Source organism: Monodelphis domestica, chromosome 6 (assembly GCF_027887165.1).
Source record: "Monodelphis domestica isolate mMonDom1 chromosome 6, mMonDom1.pri, whole genome shotgun sequence".
Lineage (NCBI taxonomy): Eukaryota > Metazoa > Chordata > Mammalia > Didelphimorphia > Didelphidae > Monodelphis > Monodelphis domestica.
Genome location: NC_077232.1, coordinates 276,503,158 through 276,526,954, shown reverse-complemented (window position 1 = coordinate 276,526,954; position 23,797 = coordinate 276,503,158). Strand labels below are relative to the sequence as shown.

The 23,797-nt window shown below is 38.5% G+C and overlaps 1 protein-coding gene across 1 annotated transcript; it reads left to right on the top strand.

Annotated features, from left to right (window-relative positions):
* Positions 1–1,817: 1,817 nt before the first annotated feature.
* On the top strand, positions 1,818–21,531 carry CCNG2 (cyclin G2). The gene is made up of 8 exons (XM_001362890.4): positions 1,818–2,338; positions 2,690–2,827; positions 3,807–3,944; positions 15,383–15,633; positions 15,868–15,946; positions 16,051–16,149; positions 18,228–18,433; positions 20,019–21,531. Exons 2-8 carry the CDS (start codon positions 2,690–2,692, stop codon positions 20,140–20,142), a joined length of 1,035 nt encoding a protein of 344 aa, XP_001362927.2. The 5' UTR covers positions 1,818–2,338; the 3' UTR covers positions 20,143–21,531.
* The last annotated feature ends 2,266 nt before the right edge of the window (positions 21,532–23,797 follow it).

Genomic DNA, 23,797 nt, shown 5'->3' with positions numbered 1-23,797 from the left:
CTTGAGTTTTTTTTTGTATGTTCCATCCACTCCCATTGTCTCTATTATATAGACCTGGGGTTTTGAAGTCAATGGATACATTTCAGAGATTTCGGAAATCATATTTCTTTTTATTAACCTCTAACTGAAGTTTAGTATTTTCCTCAATGATTATTTTAAATATGTAATTAATAAAATTAGAATAACAAGCCTCACCAGATTATCATTGATTCCCTACAACAAAATGGTTGAGAATCTATCAATTAGACCCTGAATTACCATCCATGCAAATTGAACCTAGTTGGTTCTTTTTTTTTTTCCAAGTTGTCCCGTGGTCAAGGTTGTATTTCTCAAAACAGAATTCTAGCAAGATGTTGTGTAAAGTATAATTGTTTTAGCATTTAAAAGGATGAAACAAAAAATTATGTATAATTACATTGTCTATAAATTAAATTGCTCCCCATGAATGTGCCCTCTTTTTGTACGTTCAGGACTCAGTCAAAGAAGCAGGTAGATGATTGAGGACAAAGATGAATTAGCTGTTAGCACTTGGCACACCCTTCCCCCCAGTAGGCTTTGTTCATTCTGGCAGCCTCTGTCTCAGAATATAGGATGCACAGAGATCTATTTCTAAAATTCGTTAGGTATAGAAATGTGAGTGTGTGTGTGTGTTTAGGTACTCACATATATCTGTATATGTGTTCTCATATATTTAGCAAAATATTCAAGTCCACCAGAGTATATATTATATATGTATAAACTCACATAACTGGCAGAATATTAAAAGTCCCTCAGAATATGTATGCATATACACACACACACATATTTAGCAAACTATTAAGGACCACGAAAATATGAATCTGTATATCTGTGTGTTTGTATTTATGGATTACAACTAAAAAAAATGACGGGACTGGTAAAGGAAAAGGGGGACTAGTTATAAAATGTGTTGTTGATCCTTGGCTACGTTAAGGGTGGGGTGGGGAGAGAAAGGAGGGAAAGAATATGATTCTTGTAACTAAGGAATAATGTTCTAAATTGACTAAAAAAAATTAATTAATAAAAATAAAATAAAATGTGTTGTTTCTCCAGGCACATTTCTCTGGAGGAAATCCTTGGGAGATTTTTTGTTTTTGATTTTTGCCTTAGACCCTTCAGCCATCTCCTTTTTGTTAGCTGGGGGAGAGAAGTGTAGCCTCCTCAAAGGAGCGCTAATTACAATAAAGAATACACGGTAATTCAAGGGTGATCCAGGGCCAGAGGCCTCAAAGCTTCATCCAGGGGAGGGCCAGGGGCCGTATCCTCAGTCTTACGTGTATCTATAGCCTTGCATCCCTTACAGACAGGTAAGAGGGGTACCTGCCCTGAAAATTTTTAAATCGAGTTCGAATCCCAGTGCCCTACATTCAGAGACAATCTGGGAAATACCTCTTTGGCACCAAGTCTCACAACCTGGCTCTCAGATGGAAAGAATGGAATTTCTCCAGGACAGGTGGGGGTGGGGGAGAATAGGTAATGGGGCGACTAAACTACAACATCTGCGCACGCGCAATCAAAACAATAGAGTTGCTAAGGCCCGAAGGCAGATACGGAATATCTGGTACAGAGACAGCCAATCCAAGAGCTCAAAGGTGTCTCTTCCTCACCAATCCAGAGTCAGAGTTGCATCAAGCAATCAGTGATCCGTTTGCCCAACTCTAACCAATCAGAGATCCGGCCATTTTGGGCGGACTTTTCAAAAACAGTGAAAACAAAACAAATCATGGATCTTTAAAGGTCGGGATTCGTCAGGAGACCCATCTCCTTCCGCCAACCCATTTTCCCTCCTCGTCAACGACAGAGTCTGGTACCCCGTCGGGCCAAGACGGACCCCGGCACCTTCAAGTGCAATCTTTTCAATTGGGTGGGATCTGTGGGACCGGTTCTCACTAAAGAATAGGAGACTTTAAAGAGGACTCTTTTTTTGTCTCAGGCTCTCCCGGATCCCTGCGCGGGTCACCTGCCCCTCCCCCTCGGGGGCGTTGGGAACTCAAAACAAAAACAAGGGGCGAGCTCGCGCTTCCTTCCGCGGCGGCTGCGGCGGGGGTGGAGGCTGCCGAGGTGGGAGGGAGGCTGGCGGGCAACAGGCCGGCGGGGTGGCGGCGGGACGGGGGAGTACTGCCGCGATGAGGCCGGCGTTGTGAGGCCGGCGGTGGCAGCGGCGGCGAAGGGAACGCTGGGCCGCGAGTGGATGAGGGCCGCGGGGGGTCGCTGACCCGCAGGGTCCCGCAGACGGAGCAGCTGGGCGTGGAGGCCCGTCCCCTTCCCCGCGCTCTCCTGGCTGGGGCGCCACGGGGACGGGAACGGGATCCCCAGCGCGGTGAGTAGACGGACACCAGGGCTTCCTTTGTTCCCCGGAGACTCCAGGCTCTTCGGGAGTGGGTTCAGCCTTTGGCCTTTCTTTGTCGCTCCGGGCTCTTAGTGCTGTGCCTGGCACACTGTAGGCGCCTAATTCAGACTTGATGACACTTGCATACAGCTGAGCCCGCCGCCGCCCCTTCCCCCATTCCGGAGGCAGACCCGTGGTGGGTGTGGGGAGGATGGAGGGGCGTGCCTGGGCTGGGGGAGCTGGCCGAGGTCCGAACTGAACCGGACCCATTCCCTCCCCCCACCCCCAGGCTCCGAAGCCTCCACCCGGCCTCTCTAATTTCTCCCTTTAATTTGGCCGCAGATGAAGGATTTGGGAGCTGAGGAGTTGGCGGGTCGGGAAGGGGTCCAGCTCTTCCGACTGCTGAACCTCTACTTGGAGCAGGAGCAGAGATTTCAACCCCGGGAGAAGGGGCTAAGCCTGATTGAAGCCGCCTCCGAGGTGAGCGGGGGAGGGTCGTCCTGGGGTTTAACAGACCTGCCTCCCCACCCGCCTGTAAGGCTGTCATAAAATGCATCAAGACCGAACCAGGAGGAGCCCCAATATCTAGGCAGGCGCCCTAGAAGTTTGTCGCCACCAAGAAGAAGGGGTGGCCCTACAGAATTGTCACTTCTAATTGAGGCCTCTGCACGGAATACTTTCTAGTAATTAATACTGTACATTGGTCGAAATACCCTTGGCTAGGCACAGTATATTTATCACCATAGAAGCCCATTACTTAAAAAACAACAACAACCTGTTTCCCCAGTGGAATTGCATTCATTTGCCAGTTACTGATACGGATTAAGAGTCAGTAAACCTGGGGTACCAAAGCAACAAACATATTAAGTAGCTATTATATGAGTGCAGAGAAGGCAAAAGACAGTCCCAGTTCATAAGGAGCTATAATCGGGAGCCTAACTTACAAGCAACTATGTCCAAATAAGATATAGACAGGATGAATTGGGGGTGGTGTCAGAGGAAAATACTTCTGGCAGAATTATTCACTTGAAGGAAGGAGTATTCCCATCGTGTATAAAATGTAGGGGTTGGCTCTTAAGGCCTCTTGGAGTTCTAAATCCCATAACCTGGAGGTTGGATCTTTAAGGTTACTTAGGATTCTAAAAACAACTTTGCAGTATGTTGGCAATTGTTGTCTATATTAACATACTAATTTGATTAAAACTTTTAATTCTTCAAATGTTTATTAGAATGTACATCCTCGGGATTGGAAAAGTTTGGTTTTGATTTTTCTTAAGTTCCCTTTTAAGATAACTAGAAGTTAAAAAAATGATAATTGGAAGTTTTGTTAAATTGCTTAAATAATCCCAAGTATTTTCCAAAGTTCCTTCCAACTGAAGAAAAGCTTATCTTTTAATTTTTAACAGGAGCTTTAACTTTCAGTTATCTTGACTGTAAATGGTTTTCATTTTTATTGTAGAATGATAACACTTTGTGTCCGAGATTGAGAAATGTTAAGGTGGAAGATCTTAGGAGTTTAGCCAACTTTTTTGGATCTCGAACTGAAACATTTGTCCTGGCTGTCAACATTTTGGATCGATTCTTGGCTCTTATGAAGGTACCAACTACTTGAGCAGTAGTAATCCTTGTGTGTATTTGTCTTAAGATTTTGTCATGTCCAAGACCAGCACAACTTGTTTCAAACTTTCCATCATATGATGAGATGTGCTAAGTTAGCTTTATAGATAATCTGTTCAAAGAATTTAACATCTTGAGTGAGGTAGAGTAAAAAAAATAATATATGTATTTATGTATATATATATATATATTATTTTCTATCCAATATAACTAACTATTGGAGATGAAGAGGAGGGAAGGAAAGACTGCATAGATTAAATTTTTTTTTTTAATGTTTGGGGTAGTGAGGATTTTTTTTCATTTGTTTGCAAGGCTGGTGTAGGAAACATTGTTTACACTGCTCTTTGTCCCCCTTTCTCTTTGTTAATTGCAGCAATTAGATGGTCAAACTAAAAATATACATTTGTGGAATTTTAAAATTCATAAATTCAACACCTAAATTTAGCATCAGATTGTGTTTGGGTTTCTAGCACTTAGGATATGTAATTGCCAAATGGAAATAAAATGTTCAGAATGTATTTGGTAATTCTTTGGAAGTTCAGGATTGACTAATTTTATGAAACTTCCTTCCTCAGGTACATAGAAATATCCAAGTAGGTCTCCTTTAAAAAAAAAATTTACGGCTAATAAATCCACAAGCATTTTTAAAACTCCTTTAATGTACTTGGAGTAGGATTACAAATACACTTGACAAACCAAACCTGACCCTCAAAAGACCTAAAGTAGGAAACATATGTGTAAGTGAAAAGTATTTTTATTGCAGGGTGTAGTTAGGGAGAGGAGGGTAGGAAAGGCATAATGTAAAAGATTCTATTTAATCTATGCTTCACAGAAAGAGAGATTCTAGAGACTAGAGGTGGGGAAAGGTGCAGAGGCACAGATGGGACTTGGAGTGATATGTGAAGACTAGAAAGAAGGTCAGTTTGACTGGCTAACAGGGGCTAAGAGTCTAATGAGACTCCAAAGATAAGTTGGTGCCAGGCTGAGGAAAGCTAAATAGGAGTTTATATTTTATCCTAGAGGCTATAGGAAGTCACTAGAGTTTGATTTGGGGAGTGATGTGGTTGATTCTTGCTTTAAGAAAATTACTTGGAGCTCTGTGTAGTCCTGAAATGGGAAGAGACAAGAGGCTAGCAGGAAGCTGTTGCAATAATCTAGACAAGAGGTGACAAGAACTTGAACTTATATTGACTGAAATCTTTCCTAGAGTTTTATTCTAGTTAGGACAAGTTATTCTTTTTAAGTGTGAGGTCCTTAAAAAAATCAACCGAGAAATATTGCTGAAGACACTGAATTGTATCGGTATTAGTATAAAGATAACAAAGAAGGCACAAATATCTACTAGTGATTGATTGAAGTTAGTGTTGAATAGAATAGCTCACAGTTGTTCACAATAGCTAGCAAAGATAGCTCATAGTAATAACAAAGAAGGGAATTTGAAGAAAGAGTTGTATCATATGTACAGAGGCTCCAAAAATATTTAATGGGACTTTTGGTTATTGTGTATTACCGTACTAATGATAAGTAATTGCAAAAAAGACCACCAATGAAATAATTGCAACACATATTAGCAGTGGTTGTTGAGGACAAAGTGAAAGAGAACCACTATGAAGAACTTACTAAGCTTTTCCAAATCAAATCAATGCATTCTAATACATGGAGAATTGAATGCAGAGATGGGAAAAGGTGGGACAGGCAAGAAGTAGTTATGAGAACATGGTTCAGGAAAAGGACATGAGAGCAGCCAAAGATTTCTAGATTATACAGAAACTTCATGAATATGAATGCTTTTCTTTAAAAAAAAAAAAAGACAACAGAGAATGCTAAGTTCTGGACCTGGAGAGCACCAAGCAATCACAGGTAATGAAAGTGACTACATTTTGGGAGAAAGAGGAAAGAATAAGCCATAGTGATATGAGAGTTATCCCTGTATTAGCTCTTTGTGTAGTCAGAGCGTGAATTCATCAGAGCTAAGATGAGATTTCCTTTTAAAAAAAGGATGATGAGAACATCTGTGTCTGTACATACATAATTTTTTAAAAATTAACTTGAGTTATTTGAACAAATTGTTATAAACAAAAAAATAGGTAATGGAAAGAGAAATAACATTGATAGAAATGACATTTAAAAGAAAGTTCAGTAAGATACCTCAGCAGTCATATCAAAGGGATTCAAGGATAAAATGATAGGACTACAGATAAATGGAAAATATTTGAAAATGGGTTATCTCAACAAACTTTTTTTCTGCCTAGGATAGTGACATAAACATACTTAGACCTTACATCTTAGTTCCTGAAGTGGTTCATAGAATAGTCAGAGGGTGCAGGGGAAACCCTGGGTTTGGAGTGAGAACACCAAGTTAAAATCCTTACTTTGCCACTTAAGTATGTGACTGAGAAGTCACATACTTAACCTCTCTGGGCCTCAGTATTTTTTCATTGGAAAACTATGGTGTATAATGACCCTTCCAATTATGATCTTGGCATCTTCGAAAATAGCAGCAAAAAGGATACAGATGGGGAAAGAGAAGGGTTGTACTTAGCAGTAGAGTTGCGAATCCATTGAAGGAGTGACATACATAGTGTGTGTGTGGGAAGCGGGTGGAGCGGGGGAGATGGACAGTGTGTGACTCGAGCCTTATTCATAGGGTGAAAAGGGAACTGAGAACATTAGTAACTGGCAATCTATATGTCTAATCTCCCATATATTCAAAATATTTGAGAGTAATTTGCAAAGGAATTGGGGACATGTTTGGTAAGAATATTCATTATTATGGAGTTAGAGAGTGTTTGTGAGCAGTTATCAATAATGGACCACATCTTTTAACATTTCACAATTGAAAAATAAAGAATATAAAGTCAGTTGTGCTTATAGTTCATTGATTTTTAAAAAAAGACATTTGCTTCAATAGGGAAAAGTACTTCCCTACAGGCTCTTTACATCTAAATGCCTTTCATTCATGTTTTAATAAGGTCATTGAGGATTCCTTCGAAAATGTACACAACAGAAATAACCCTGTCCAATGACTTTTTTTTTTTAGTGGCCACCATACTTTTATTTATTTATTTATTTAAGCAATATTTTATTTGGTCATTTCAAAACATTCATTGGAGACAAAGATCATTTTCTTTTCTTCCCACCCCCTCTCCCCCCCAGCCGACGCACGATTCCACTGGGTTTCATATGTGTTCTTGATTCAGACCCATTTCCATGTTCTTGGTATTTGCATTAGAGTGTTCATTTAGGGTCTCTCCTCAGACATGTCCCCTTAACCCCTGTAGTCAAACAGTTGCTTTTCCTCAGTGTTTTTACTCCCACAGTTTGTTCTCTGCTTGTGGATAGTGTTTTTTCTCTTAGATCCCTGCAGATTGTTCAGGGATATTGCATTGATATTAATGGAGAAGTCCATTACATTCAATTGTACCACAGTGTATCAGTCTCTGCGTACAATGTTTTCCTGGTTCTGCTCCTTTTGCTCTGCATCACTTTCTGATTCCAGTCTCCATGGAATTTCCTCCACTTTATTATTCCTTTTAGCACAATAGTATTCCATCACCAACATATGCCACAATTTGTTCAGCCATTCTCCAATTGAAGGACATCCCCTCATTTTCTAATTTTTGGCCACCACAAAGAGCACAGCTATGAATATTCTTGTACAAGTCTTTTTCCTTACTATCTCTTTGGGGTACAAACGCAGCAGTGCTATGGCTGGATCAAAGGGCAGACAGTCTTTTAGCACCCTTTGGGCATAGTTCTAAATTGCCCTCCAGAATCGTTGGATCAATTCACAACTCCACCAGCAATGAATTAATGTCCCTACTTTGCCACATCCCCTCCAGCATTCACTACTTTCCTCTGCTGTTATGTTAGCCAATCTGCTAGGTGTGAGGTGATACCTCAGAGTTTTTTGATTTGCATCTCTCTGATTATAAGAGATGTAGAACACTTTCATGTGCTTATTAATAGTTTTGATTTCTTTATCTGAAAACTGCCTATTCATGTCCCTTGCCCATTTATCAATTGGAGAATGGCTTGATTTTTTGTACAATTGATTTAGCTCTTTGTAAATTTGAGTAATTAAACCTTTGTCAGAGGTTTCTATGAAGATTTTTTCCCAGTTTGTTGTTTCCCTTCTGATTTTAGTTACATTGGTTTTGTTTGTGCAAAAGCTTTTTAATTTGATGTAGTCGAAATTATTTATTTTACATTTTGTGACTATGATTTGCTTGGTTTTAAAGTCTTTCCCTTCCCAAAGGTCTGACATGTATGCTATTCTGTGTTTGCCTAATTTACTTATAGTTTCCTTCTTTATGTTCTAGTCATTCACCCATTTTGAATTTATCTTGGTGTAGGGTGTGAGGTGTTGATCCAAACCTAATCTCTCCCACACTGTCTTCCAATTTTCCCAGCAGTTTTTATCGAATAGTGGATTTTTGTCCCAAAAGCTGGGATCTTTGGGTTTATCATATACTGTCTTGCTGAGGTTACTTGCCCCAAGTCTATTCCACTGATCCTCCTTTCTGTCTCTTAGCCAGTACCAAATTGTTTTGATGGCTGCTGCTTTGTAATATATAGTTTGAGATCTGGGACTGCAAGGCCTCCTTCCTTTGTATTTTTTTTCCATGATTTCCCTGGATATCCTTGATCCTTTGTTTTTCCAAATGAACTTTGTTATGGTTTTTTCTAAATCAGTGAAGAAATTTTTTGGAAGTTCAATGGGTATGGCACTAAATAGATAAATAGGTTTGGGTAGGATATTCATTTTTATTATATTGGCTCGTCCTACCCATGAGCAGTTAATGTTTTTCCAATTGCTCAAGTCTAGTTTTAGTTGTATGGAGAGTGTTTTGTAGTTGTGTTCAAATAGTTCCTGTGTTTGTCTCGGCAGATAGATTCCTAGGTATTTTATTTTGTCTAAGGTGATTTTGAATGGGATTTCTCTTTTGTAAAGATTAAAATTTAGGGGAGACTGAGGCAGGTAGAAATCAGTTTCTCTCTGCAAGGAGTATTATATTTTTAGAGGTTTATTGAAAATTAAGGATTAAAGAAAATACAGAATAAGAAACATGTGCTTAAGCCAGAGAGGCCTAGACAAGACCTCACCTACATTATGGAAAGAGCCACATCTGCTCCAAAACGGAAGTCCAAAAAAGACCACAAAAGCCTTTGCAATCAGGTTAAATCCCTTCTCGATCTCGGCCCACCTGAGAATTCCGTGAGATTACAAAGCATTTTGGGGAAGTGGAGCAAGGGATTGTGGGGATTGAAGTCCAGACTTCAAGTCTATTTTTATATTTTCTAGTTTTTGCTGCTGAGCTGTGTTGGAAATATATAGAAATGCTGATGACTTAGGCGGGTTTATTTTGTATCCTACAACTTTGCTCAAGTTGTTGATTATTTCAACTAGCTTTTTGGTTAATTCTCTAGGATTCTTTAAGTAGACCATCATGTCATCCGCAAAGAGCGATAACTTGGTCTCCTCCTTGCCTATTTTAATGCCTTAAACTTCTTTTTCTTCTTTAATTGCTACTGCTAGTGTTTCTAGTACAATGTCAAATAATAGAGGTGATAGTGGGCATCCTTGTTTCACTCCTGATCTTATTGGGAATGTATCTAGTTTATTCCCATTGCAGGTGATATTAACTGATGGTTTTAGATATATACTGTTTATTATTTTTCGGAACGACCCTTCTATTCCTATGCTTTCTAGTCTTTTCAATAGGAATGGGTGTTGTATTTTATCAAAGGCTTTTTCTGCGTCTATTGAAATAATCATGTGATTCTTATTGGTTTGCTTGTTGATGTGGTCAATTATGTGGATGGTTTTTCTAATATTGAACCAGCCCTGCATCCCTGGTATAAATCCTACTTGATCATGGTGGATGACCCTTCTGAACACTTGCTGGAGTCTTTTTGCTAGTATCCTATTTAAGATTTTTGCATCTATATTGATTAGGGAGATTGGTCTATAATTTTCTTTCTCTGTTTTTGACCTGCCTGGTTTTGGAATCAGTACCATGTTTGTGTCATAAAAGGAGTTTGATAGAACTCCGTCTTTGCTTATTATGTCAAATAGTTTCTATAGTATTGGGATTAGCTGTTCTTTGAATGTTTGATAGAATTCACTTGTGAATCCATCAGGCCCTGGGGATTTTTTCTTAGGGAGTTCTTTGATGGCCTGTTGGATTTCATTTTCTTTCTTTCTTTCTTTCTTTTTTTAGTTAAAAAAAAAACCCTTATCTTCCTTCTTGGAGTCAATACTGTGTATTGGTTCCAAGGCAGAAGAGTGGTAAGGGCTAGGCAATGGAGGTCAAGTGACTTGCCCAGGGTCACACAGCTGGGAAGTGTCTGAGGCCAGATTTGAACCTAGGACCTCCCGTCTCTAGGCCTGGCTCTCAATCCATTGAGCTACCCAGCTTCCCCCGATTTCATTTTCTGATATGGGATTATTTAAGAATTCTATTTCTTCTTCTGTTAGTCTAGGCAGTTTATATTTTTGTATATATTCATCCATATCGCCTAGATTAGTATTTTTATAAAAATAAAAAAGGTAATTTTTAATGATTGCCTAAATTTCCTCTTCATTGGAGGTGATGTCCCCCTTTTCATCTTTGATGCTGTTTATTTGCTTTTCTTTTTTCCTTTTTAAAATTAGATTGACCAGTACTTTGTCTATTTTGTTTGTTTTTTCAAAGTACCAGCTTCTTGTCTTATTTATTAGTTTAATAGTTCTATCACTTTTGATTTTATTAATTTCTCCCTTAATTTTTAGGATCTCTAGTTTGGTTTTCTTCTGGGGGGTTTTAATTTGTTCGCTTTCAATTTTTTTAATTTGCATTTCCAATTGATTGATGTCTGTTCTCCCTAGTTTGTTAATATATGCACTCAGGGATAGGAATTTACCTCTGATTACTGCTTTGGCTGCATCCCATAAGGTTTGAAAGGATGTCTCACCATTGTCATTCTCTTTGATGAAATTATTGTTTCTATGATTTGTTCTCTAACCAATTTTGGAGAATTAAATCGTTTAATTTCCAATTAATTTTTGATTTGGCTCTCCATATACCTTTACTGATCATTATTTTTATTGCCTTGTGATCTGAAAAGGCTGCATTTATTATTTCTGCTTTTCTGCATTTGTATGCCATGTTTCTGTGGCCTACTGTATGGTCAATCTTTGTGAATGTGCCATGTGGTGCTGAGAAGGTTTATTCCTTTTTGTCCCTATTTATTTTTCTTCACATGTCTATTAACTCTAATTTTTCTAAGATTTCATTCACTTCTTTTACCTCTTTCTTATTTAGTTTTTTATTTTCTTTATCTAAATTTGATAGTGGTTGGTTCAAATCTCCCACTAATATGGCTTTACTGTATTTCTTCCTTCAGTTCTCCTAGTTTCTCTATTAGAAATTTGGGTGCTATACTATTTGGTGCATACATATTGATTAGTGATATTTCCTCATTATCTAAACTCCCCTTTAACAAAATATAGTTACCTTCCCTATCCCTTTTAATCAGGTCTATTTTTGCTTTGGCTTTGTCAGATATCATGATTGCAACTCCTGCCTTCTTTCTATCATTTGAGGCCCAGAAGGTCTTACTCCATCCTTTAATTCTGACCTTGTGAGTGTCTATCCGCCTCATGTGTGTTTCTTGAAGACAACATATGGTAGGGTTTTGGATTCTAATCTATTATGCTATTCATCTAAGTTTTATTGGTGAGTTCATCCCATTCACGTTCAAAGTTATGATTGTCACTTGTGGACTCCCTGGCATTTTGATATCCTCCTCTAATTCTGACCTTTCTTCTTTAGCTATAACCTTTTAAGCCAGTGATTTACTTTAAATCAGTCCCCCTAGTCCCCTCCCTTGATCGGTTTCCCTCTCTAGCCCCTCCTTTTTTATTCCCTCCCCCTGCCCCTCTCCTTCCCTCCCTTTTTGTGTTCCCTCCCCCCATACCCTCCTTGGTTTTCCCTTCTCTCTTACCCTATTGGATAAGATAGAATTAAAGATCCCAATGGATCTGGATGCTTCCCTCTCAGAGTTGATTTCACTGAGAGTAAGGTTTAAGTAAAAACTCTCTTCCTCTCCTTATAGGAGTTTTCTTCCCCTCCCCTTCCCATGTGTATCATTGTGTGAGAAAGATTATTCTATTTAGTTCCTCCCCCTCCCCCCCATTTCTTGGAGTATATCTTAGTACCATCAACGATTCCCCCCTCCCTTTTTCTTTCTGTCCCCCCCTTTCTCCATATCATCTTGATGCCCCAAATGTACCCTATGCGTGATTCTTCTTACTACTCTAATGATGCATATAATTTTTGAGTTACACATTACATTTTCCCCACATATTAATATATATAAATTGATATAAATGTAGTCCTTATAGAAGAGAGTTTGAATAAAAGAAAAAGACAACATTTTTCTCTTTTTCCCTTTCCTTCATATTTACCTTTTCAGGTATTCCATGCTGTTTTTTTTTCGATCTCGAACTTTCCACAGAGCTCTGGTCTTTTCTTTACAAAAACTTAGAAATCTTCTATTTTTTTTGAATGCTCATACTTTCCCCCGGAAGTATATAGTCAGTTTTGATGGATAGCTGATTCTTGTTTGAAGACCCAGCTATCTTGCCTTTCTGAAAATCATGTTCCATGCCTTACGGTCATTCAGAGTGGAAATTGCAAGGTCTTGTGTGACCCTGATTGATATTCCTTTATATCTAAATTGTCTTTTTCTGGTTTGTTGTAAGATTTTTTCTTTTGCTTGAAAGCTTTGGAATTTGGCAATGATGTTCCTGGGAGTTGTCTTTTGGGGATTTAGTGTAGAGGGTGTTCTGTGAGCTCTGTCAGTGGCTGTATTGCCTTCCAGTTGCCTGATTCTGACCTTTAAAGCCTGGTTTTCCCTTTCAGTTTGTCACACTGTTTCTGTAGTTGCATTTTTTCAAGTTTCAGATTGTTGATTTCCTTTTGCATTATTTCCCACTTTTTCTGCCAGAAGGCTTCCATCTTTTTGATCATTTCCGAATGAAATTCTTCAAGAGTTTGTAGATAGTTTACACTTGCTTTGGAGGGTTTCGGAGCATTTGCTTGTGTTTCCTCTTCTGTCTCCTCTGTATTTTGTATTTTTGCTCCATAAAATGTGTCCAAAGTCACCCCCTTCTTCTTGCTTTTCTTGGTGTTTGGAGTCTTTTGTACTTCTGTACTGTTTGCCATCTCTATCTGAGTGAGGACTGGCTCTTCGTGTATCTGGCTGATGGTCCGAGGCTTTAGCCCCAGGCAGATTGTCCTTTCTCCGCAGCTGTTCTGGCTTCCCAGGGAAGCCCAGAGCCTGCCCTCCCCTGCCTGCCGGCATTTCGGTTGTTACTGCTCTCAGTTCCCTCCTATTGTTTCTCCGCTGCCTTACTTCCACGCTCTGAGCCTGGTGCAGCACTGTCCTCAAGGTACCTCAATGCCTTTGCTGGCCCTGAGGTTTCTTTTCTTTCAGAAGACCCTGCACCCTAAGGGGGGAGGGATCGTGGCCTCCCTGAGCTCTGAGAGCTCCTGATGGGATTAAGTTCAGCTGGATTGGGCTGAATGAGCCCCAAAGCATAGGAAACCTCCTCTGCTGTCTGTGTTAGATTCCTTGAGGCTGGCCCAGGTTCCCTTCTTCCTTTCGGAGCAACCCCTTTGTCGGCCCTGAGGTTTCTATCCTTTCAGAAGCTCTGAGGGCTCCTAATGGGTTTAGGTTCAGCTGGGTTTTACTGAATGTGCCCTGATGCAGGAATCTGCTCAGATGGAAGCAGGAACCGACTCAGATGGAAGGACCCAGCCAGGGGGCTACAGGCTCCTCCCGTCGCTCTGTTTCCCTGTCATCTGTGTTGGGGGCCCCCGAGACTGGCCCAGGTTGCTTTCAAGGTGCGTCCTTCAGAATAGCTGGCCCTGAGGCCGTTTTGCCGGCCCTGAGGGTCCCACTGCTGCTGTGGGCTCAGCGCTCTGGGTTGGAGGGGGAAGGGGTCCTGGGACCTTCCTTCTGCCTTCCCCTTAGATCTGAGTGATCTGGGATTCCGGCTTTTGGGGGTCATACCTTTTAATCCGAGTCCAGAAGGAGGGTTCCCTGGGTCTGTCCTGTTGTTCAGTTTGAATTTCGGTGCCCTAGGAGCATTCAGTTTGTGATCAGTAAGGAAGTGTTTTCCAAGGTCTAAACTTTTGCTGCTTCTAAGCCGCCATCTTGACCGGAAGTCCCCAATGACTTTCTAATCATAAACACCAGGAGTGAAATAAAATAATGAGTTATATTTTTATCAGAGGTGTATTCACCATTGTGATGGAGGAGATTGAACAGAACCTGGGTGAAATTAGGCAATGCCTGTTGTGGTGAGGTTTTCTAGATACTCCTATTTGTGAATGACATCTTACTTGTTTTAGATCAAGCCAGGAAACATTGCAGAGCTTCCTGGAAGATCTGTAATTAGTTCGTCAAAATAGCTTGGCTTGTTAATCCACATAGGAAAGACCAAGTGGATGAAGAATTCTTATTTCCTAGATTATAATATGCATTTAGATGAACATCCTATATACATAGCTTGTCCTCATTTAGTGTATGTCTGAGGCATACAGTATAGATAGAAAATAAATGGGGCCTAAAATCGAAAGGGAGGAGGGAAGCAAACAAGCTGCTGAATTTCTTTCTGGAAATTACAAAGCTTTTTCGTTGACTTCAGGCTTCCTATGAGATCCAAATTGTCATTGTCATTACAAAGATTTTGCTGGTGCAATAGAATGGCAGTGACGTGGTACACCATTGAATCTGAAGAAATAAAGGTTATTAGCACATCCAGGGCAGCAGAGAAACTCTTGGTGGACTTGATCATGGCTGCCTAGATCTGAGAAGAAAAGGTGGTGCCCAGGGTTTTTTGTTTTTCTTTACAAGTATTCCATTCTCTCCTTGATACAGTCTGGGGTTGTAGGGTTTTAGCTTCTATTCCCATTCCCTGTATACACACATCTGAAGATAGCTAAGGAGATAATGAGGAAGTATTACTTTAGCTTTACAGCAATTGTGGTTTCTTTGCTGAAATACTTAGGACATTGCTTGACATTGATATTGGGACTACTGGAGAAACTTGTTTGTGGAAGACTAATTCTTAGTGTCAGAAATTTGTTGTCTAAGTAAATTTTCAATTTGATCGTTACTGACCACTGTTCAACAGAAAAGTGTTCCTTTCTTCCTCTGTCTTTTTTAACAAATTATTACTAAAGATACCCTTTCTTGGGGAAGAATTTAGAAATATTCTTTAAAAAATAAGTGTGAATAATGCAATCATTGCAACAAGCTTCTTTTGTCTCTAAATCCTTTTATATTCTGTTGTTTCAATATCTTTTAGTATAAGAGTCTATCTTTGGCCATATTGAGATTTCTAAAGATATCTTTATTCTTCAGGTGAAGCCTAAACATTTGTCTTGCATTGGAGTCTGTTGTTTTCTTCTGGCTGCTAGAATAATTGAAGAGGAATGCAATATTCCATCAACCCATGATGTCATCAGAATTAGTCAGTGCAAATGTACTACTTCTGACATAAAACGGATGGAAAAAATTATTTCTGAAAAGTTGCACTATGAATTAGAAGCTACTACTGCCTTAAACTTTTTGCACTTATACCACACTATCGTACTTCGTCATACTTCAGAAAGGTAAACGTTTAGCATCACATACCATAGTTCCATTAGCATTGTGGACCAACTTAGCAATGAAGTTTGATACTTCAGCACTTCATAAATTTGGTTTCTTTTCTAAGTCCAATTCTAATTCCAGTTTCTGTTGCTTCCCCTTAAGTAGCTCTAAAACAAAATTAAATCTTTAGAATCTTAATCTAGGCAAACTTTAGTAATTAGTGTAAAACTTTATTCCTTTGATGTGTTTCATAGGAAAGAAGTATTGAATCTTGATAAATTGGAGGCTCAGCTGAAAGCTTGCAACTGCCGACTAATTTTTTCAAAAGCAAAAGTAAGTATCTTTTAAAATTTCTCTTCTTTAGTTACAGAATAATTATGAGCTTTTGAAAAATATACTGAAGAAATTTCACACATATTCCTTTTTTTCTCCCCCAGCCATCTGTATTAGCTTTGTGCCTTCTTAATCTAGAAGTGGAAACTTTGAAATCTATTGAGTTATTGGAAATTCTTCTTCTTGTTCAAAAGCATTCCAAGGTAAATTGGAGTTTTACTTTTATAAGTCATGCATAGGAAACCAAAACATTTAGTAGAAGAATGCATGCAAACAGTCCCACTATTTATTGGGATCTTCTTGAATCTCCAGGGAAAATTGTGGTTCCCCTCTACTTCACTGTGCTCAATTTTTTTCTGGAATATTGTTTTGCATAGTACCACATTTTGGGAAAGTATACCTCTAGATTCAGAGGGAGGCCACCAGAGTGCTCAGAGAAACTTGAATCTGTGCATGTTGTATGGATCAGTTAAAACAAACTTGTCTTTATATACATCCATATGTATGCTTGTAGATCTGCTAGAACAGAGGCTTCTGGAGGTCAGGGGTTGTTTCTTTATTTGCACTTGTATCATCATTGCTCAGCACAGTACTTGCCTTCTTCTGGGCACTTCATAAATATGGACTGGTCGATTGATTTATGCATTTTGAAAGGTTGCTTGTGATGCTTGGGCTCAGAAGAAAGAATTAAGAACAGTGGGTAGAAGCTGCCAAGGCATATTTTTGTTTCATTTAAGAGAAGGCATCTTAAAAATTAGAAATAGCCCAAAAAAAGAATGGTCTGCTGAAGAAAGAGGGTTTTCTTTACCTAGATGTTTTCAGGAGACCAGATGGCTGTTGCAGAAGAAATTGTTTGAAGTCTAGTGTGAAAGTAGAGTCTACAACTATAGGGCATCTTTTAGGTGGTTTGTCTGCCTAATGGTTTTTCAAGTTATTGTGATTCCTGATATGTATAGTGGTGTATGGGGGAATGGAGAGAATGCCAGGAGTAATTACAAATAACAATAATAACAGATCATATTTATCTAGTCCCTACTATATGCCAGGTAGTGTGCTAAGTGCTTTCTATTATAACTTCATTTGACCTTCACAGCAATTGTGGCAAGAATAGAGGTGCTACTATTATCCCCATTGAGGTGATATGAGGAAATTGAGGTAAACAGAGTAAGTGACTTTCCCAAGTTCTTACAGTTAGTAGTGTCTGAGGCTTGATTTTAATTCTGGCTTTCCTGACTCCAAGCCCAGTACCCTAAATTTAAGTCCTGTGACAGACACTTCTGACTCTGTGATCCTGGGGTGAGTCAATTGACTCACTTGCTGCTGTAATATAAGCACCTCAATGGAGGTAATAATAGCCCCTACCTACCAGGGTTTTGTGAGGATCAAATGAGATAATAATTATAAAGTCCTTAGCCTGGCACATGATAAGCACTATATAAATGTTGGCTTTTATTACTATTGTGAAATGAGAATATAAAGTGCTTGGCAACCTTAAAAGCACTATACATAATGCTGGCTATTAAAATTCTTTTCTAAGTCCTCTTTTTGTGTTTTCTGAAAGTTTTTATGCTAACTACCATAGTATTATCAAGGGAATTTGCAAAAGATTAAAATTCTTCTTTTTAAAAAAGTGACAAGACAGCTAGGCTGCATAGTGGGTTAGAACCAGACCAGGAGAGATGGGAGGTCGTGGGTTCAAATTTGATCTCAAACTTCCTATCTCTGTGACCCTGGGCAAGTCACTTAACCTCCGTTCCCTAGCCCTTATCACTCGTTTGCCTTGGAACCAATACTTAAGTTTTGATACTTAGACAAGGGTTTTTGCCTTTTTTTTTTTTAAAGAAAGTGGTATTCTCCAGTGTTTATAGGCATCACTCCTTTCTGAGAAATTTCTTAAGTCCTAAAAGAAATTTAAGAAATAATGTTACCAAATTTTAAACAACTTAAATCTATTTTAATAAACATTAAATGCCTACTATGTGCCAGGCACTGGGATTAATCTCTGGGTTTACAAACAAAAGGCAAAAGACAGTCCCTGCCCTCAAGAAGCTCACAATGTAAAGGGGAAGACAACCTGCAAACAAGTATGTAGATAAAAAAGCTTTCAGAGCACATATAAGTTCAGATGATACTGTTTCAGTGTCCTTGGTAGATCTCATAATCTGGACACTTCTGGCATATTCCTGAGCATTTTGATGAATTGCTCCTGATTCAGACTGTAGTTTAAAGATTGGATGTGGTCTGTTTTCATTTGTTGAAATTAATAACATTATATTTTCAGATTAATGATGCTGATTTCTCTTACTGGAGGGAGTTAGTTTCAAAATGCCTAGCAGAGTATTCTTCTCCTGAGTGTTGCAAACCAGACCATAAAAAGCTTGTGTGGATTGTTTCAAGACGCACAGCTCAAAATCTTCACAACAGCTATTACAGTGTCCCTGAACTGCCTACGATTCCAGAAGGTGGCTGTTTTGAGGAGAGTCAGAGGTGAGCCAACTTCCTTTGAGGAAAGGACTGTCTTTTAAACTACTGGTTGATTTGACATGTCAGCAGAATGTTGGCACTGTGTGAGAGGCCTTCGAGGTTGGATCTGATTTCTTCATTTGACAGATGAGGAAATGGATTCAGAAATGACATGACTCATTGAAGAGTAAACAACTGTGTGATGTGTAATCCAATAATCCGGATGTTTTTATCCTAGGAGTGCTGACAGGAAAAAAAAAATGTTTTTAATTCTTTGTTTCTGTCTTTCCAATGTGTTAATGTCATTATACACCCTCATTAGCATTTTATTTAAAATAAAATCCTTGAAGCAGATTTAGAGGGAAAAGCAGGTGTGGGGGTGGAGGTTGTTGCAATTTGTGTGACTTTCTGTTCTTTTTATGGTCTTTCTAGGTTAATATTTCCCCCAGAATTTTTGATTGGATGTTAAGTTTTTAAATGTTGACATTTTTATATGTTGCAAAATAATACCATACCAACTGATTGCCTCTTAAACACAGTAGAAATTATTCAGTTTTGGAAGTGATGATTAGCTTTAGCTTGACTATGTAATAACTTTGGTTTATGCATTTCAAAATGGAAAATTATGGCTAATTACCAAAATAGTCATTGTATTTATTGTGAAGACCCCCATCAGGAAGGAGAAATGAAAATTTACATATGCTTTAGAACTTCGGGACTTTGGCCAGACAGCCATACTGTGTAGGATTTCATTCATCAGCCAAACCAAAAACAATGACTTTTTTTTTAATGTTTTCATAGTGATACTTTTAGAGATTATATCCTCAAAATATTTTATAGCTAACATAATATCCATGAAGGTTTTTTAAAGTGATGTAATTAAGTACCTAACATAGTATATTATAGCTCTAAAGTAGAGTCTTTGGAAGATGACTATAAATCCAATTTATTTTCCTTTGTGCTTTATTTTGCATATTTGAGCCAATGATTTCTATTTATGTGTAAAATGAGGGGGTTGTGCTAAACGATCTCTAAAGTCTCTTCCTGTTGTAAACATTTTATAAGACTGAAAATTCATTTCAAGGATGATGTATTTCTTATCTAATGATTGAGTATTTTTAAAAGATACAATTACATGTTAATAGAAAACTTACCTTTTACCTTGATGTAATTAATAATTCAGATGCCAAACAAGATAGCATAATTTTTTGTGGAGTTGTGAGTATGAATCCTGTCTGACTTGGACACCTAGCTCCAGGAACATAAGTAAATAATTTAACCACTCTTGGCCTCAGATTTTTCATCTAAAATGGAGTTAAGAACAGTGTCTACCCCCTAGGGTGGCTCTGAGGATTACTTTTTTTTTTTTAATGCCTGTAGATAAGAGTCCTTGGTGTTAACTGTCTCAGTAGTAACAGCTTGTTTATCAGGGAGTACATTTGGAGAATTGATTAGGCTCTCATGAGTTCAGAAAAGTTTACATTGGGAAGTCTTTGGAGGTTAAAAAAATGGTTACCTCATTCTTTAACCTTGTAATTTCAAGATTAAATTTTAAGTAATTAAATAAATTTTGCAAGTAAGTAAGATAATTGTTTTTGCCCATTTTCAGTGAGGACTCTTGTGAAGATATGAGTTGTGGAGAAGAAAGTCTGAGCAGCTCCCCTCCCAGCGATCAAGAATGCACCTTCTTTTTTGATTTCAAGGTGGCACAAGCCCTGTGCTTCCAATCTTAGAAATCTAGTTGTACAAAGTACAAGTTTGCAGTCTGCCGGTTTCTAAGCAATAAATATGGGATACTCTTCCCTTCCCCTTTATCTTTCAGGAAGGAGTTGCATGGACTGGATCTACCTACTTTGTTTATTATTCAGATCAGATCTGGCCTATTTTCATATTTAATTCTAAGCCATTAAATGGGTTTATGCTTCTTAGACAAGTAGTGAAAATACTTAGGGGTGGCACTTTTCCCCCCCTCCTGAATAGAAATGATTTTTTAACTGGAGAAGGGGTGGCTTGGTGGGGGGAACAACAATTCACTAAAACCTTCAACTTACTACTTTTCAGAGGATTTTGTGAGGGTTTTTTTGTTTGTTTGTTTTTAAGATGCAGTCTAAATATTTGTGGGTCTTTTACAATTTCATGTAAATTCTTCAGGTATTGTCATTTAAACCTTTTGGGAGTGTGCCTATCTATACTCTCTTGGCTGGGACAATGGATCACAGTTTCACAGATGTGTCTTCATGATGGAGGATACATTCAAACATGTCAGGATATGCTTTTAAAACATTGAATGTAATATCCAATACAGACCCAGTAAAACTTAAAAATGTAGTAGTCTTGCTCTTGTGCATTTTAATATTTAGTGTCTTAGTTGAAGTTGTCATACTAGCTACAGAAATAATTGGCAAGCAAAGCTTGATAAGTATTTGCATTTTTTTAAGTCTTAAATATTTTAATCCTTTAGTTTATTTTAGTGTTTAATAAACTGTAATCAAAACTAGTTTTGCATGCATATGTATAAAAGCTATTAGTGCCGAATAAGGTTATTACATAGAACTGGGTAAATGTGGAATTGATAAATGTTGATGTGACAACAGACATCTAGTTTTGTTGCATTAAAAAAAAATCACATGTTGGTATGATTACATTATACTCTTTGGAAATACAGGAAGTAAATAGAATGAGAATGTAATTCACATTTCAAGAATAACGGTATTAGAATATGGGTGCCAAGGTGGAAATATGAAGTAAAAAGATGTTTGTAGTAGTATATGTAAGTAAATTTCTTTGCTATGGCGCAGATGTAAGAATGGTGATGTATGAACTTTGTACACTTTGTGTTTTGTACAAAGAAATGTATTTTTTAAAGTTTACAAAATGTATATAAAAATGTAAATCTTAAAAAATGTACATAAAAAAGCACTGTATTTTTTTACATGGTGTAATTGTAGAATTGCATGTAGATATAATTTATTGTGTATTCTGTATCATAGAAACTGTATATTGATGATTCGCTTTGTTTCTTTTCTACTTCAGGCAGCATCTGATCTATGTTTTTCCAAAGTAGAGTTAGACGTAATCTGGCAGATTACTACTCAGAATAAAGGAAAAGTTAATGAAGCATACCTAACTGTGTTTGACTCATTTGTGAAGCTCATTACTGAACAAGGATCCATTCCTTCCCCACCCACCCACCCCCAGTTTTAAAAAGCTTATTGTGAAACTCAAGAATTAGTTGACTAATTTTACATTTTTTTGATTAGTTCACACTGTTAACTTCTCTTCATAATCCAGCTCCCATTTGTCTTTACAGGCTGATGGCACATTTTACTCTATTGCATGTTTTTTTGCTTTATTGTGTCCTGCAATGCTTCACAGAATGCTGAACCTGAAGTCAGGAAGACCCAAGTTCAAATCCAGGTTTAGACACTAGCTATTTGACCTTGGACAAGTCACTTAATCTCTGCCTTAGTTTCCTCAACTGTAAATAGAGGACAGTAATTCTACCTACCTTCCTGAGACTGTTAAAATGGGATATTCTACATAATTGGCTCCATAAAGATGATCCCTTGGATTCATTGTTATCATGATCTGAGATGATAATGGAGGAACATGACTTTTTTTTTTTAAACCCTTATCTTCCGTCTTGGAGTTAATATGTGTATTGGTTCCAAGGCAGAAGAGTGGTAAGGGCTAGGCAATGGGGGTCAAGTGACTTGCCTAGAGTCACACAGCTGGGAAGTGTCTGAGGCCAGATTTGAACCTAGGACCTCCTGTCTCTAGGCCTGGCTCTCAATCCACTGAGCCACCCTGCTGCCCCCTGGAACATGACATTTTTAAAGAGATTGGTTTGGTGATTTGGATTTATGTCCACTAATCCCCTATGATTAGCCTGTTTTGGCTGCAGTTAGATCTTGCCTTTTGGGAGCTAGCTCTAACCAGCTTTCAGGAGCTGATCAATATTTTTAGGGTGAGAATTATTTGTTGAATGTCTAGACTTAATGCAGAATAAGTAAGTAGGTGTGAGTAGATTTTTCTTCAGAAAGACCAGTTAAACATCAACCAGCACACTCCTATGTTGCTCAATAATAATGCTTGAGCTCAGCAGGAATGCAATAGAAGGTGGTTCAGGGAATGAAGTCGCCTGACTGGAGACTAATGACAGACTAATGATGATGACAACGCATTTAGAAAGGGCTTTAGGGTTTGTAAAGTTTTACATGCATTATTGTTTAAGACTCACAAAGTACCCCTAACCCCACCTAAATGTCTCCTGGTTTAATTCCTGTGGCCCGCCCTTGCTAGACGACCATGGAGGCCTGCCAGGGCAGGTTAAATGGTAAAGTTTGAACAGAAATTGGGGAAGCTCCAAGCTGCTATATAGGGGCAAATTTATTCATTCAAATAAGGGCCTGGGAATGATGTTAGGGGCTCAGGATCCACTCCTATGTTAGATATTGGGAGAACAACTCTTCCATGAAGAACTAACCCATGAGATGGAGAAGACAAGAAATTGATTGGCAATACTCACATTAATACAATTCTATCAAGACATCCAGGACCAAGGCAACCAAATTTTAGGATGTTCCTGTAATATCTTTGTCTTTTCCCTGTCTTATTGGGTGTGGGGAGCTAATGGGTAAATCCCCTAGGGTGAGGACTGATGGTCCTCCATGGCTTAGGTTGTTGAAACTAGGACTGAAGTGAATCTGGAGTAGACATGAGCCCTTTAGTTTGGGAAGTAAAGGAAGAACCAAATATATAATGGGTATACCAATACAGAGCAGCTAGGAAGTGCTGTAAATAGAAAGACCCGAGTTCAGTTCCTATATCAGATGCTTACTGGCTGTGTGATCCTAGGCAAGTCCATTTTATTTATCTGCAAAATGAGCTGGAGAAGGAAATGGCGAACTACTCTAAGAAAACCCCAAATGGAGTCATGAAGAGTCAGACACCACTGAAAGGAATTAATATTTTTAGTGTGTGTGTGTGTGTGTATGGTGATGAGTGTATTATGGATAAAATATACAAGATAAAATATAGATATATGTAGATATCTATATTATACATCTGTACATACACGTACATACCCATACCTCAGTTTCTATTAGGGGAAGCTGGGGGAAAGACCATTAAGGAAAAGGGAGATTAGTGGAAGACCAGTCCACTATTAAGACCTTAGTTTGGTGACTAAGCAGGGAGAACATATATGTTCATAGATGCCAGTACCTGGCAAAAGGGTATTGAGCTTGGATTTTTGTGATGGTTATTGTGAGTAGTATGAATTGAGAACCCTTGCAGTTGTCTGAATTGCCCCATAGAGTTAATATTTGGTCTTGACACAGGGAAGAGATGAAAGCTTGGAGTATCTCTATCCCAATTCTTAAAATA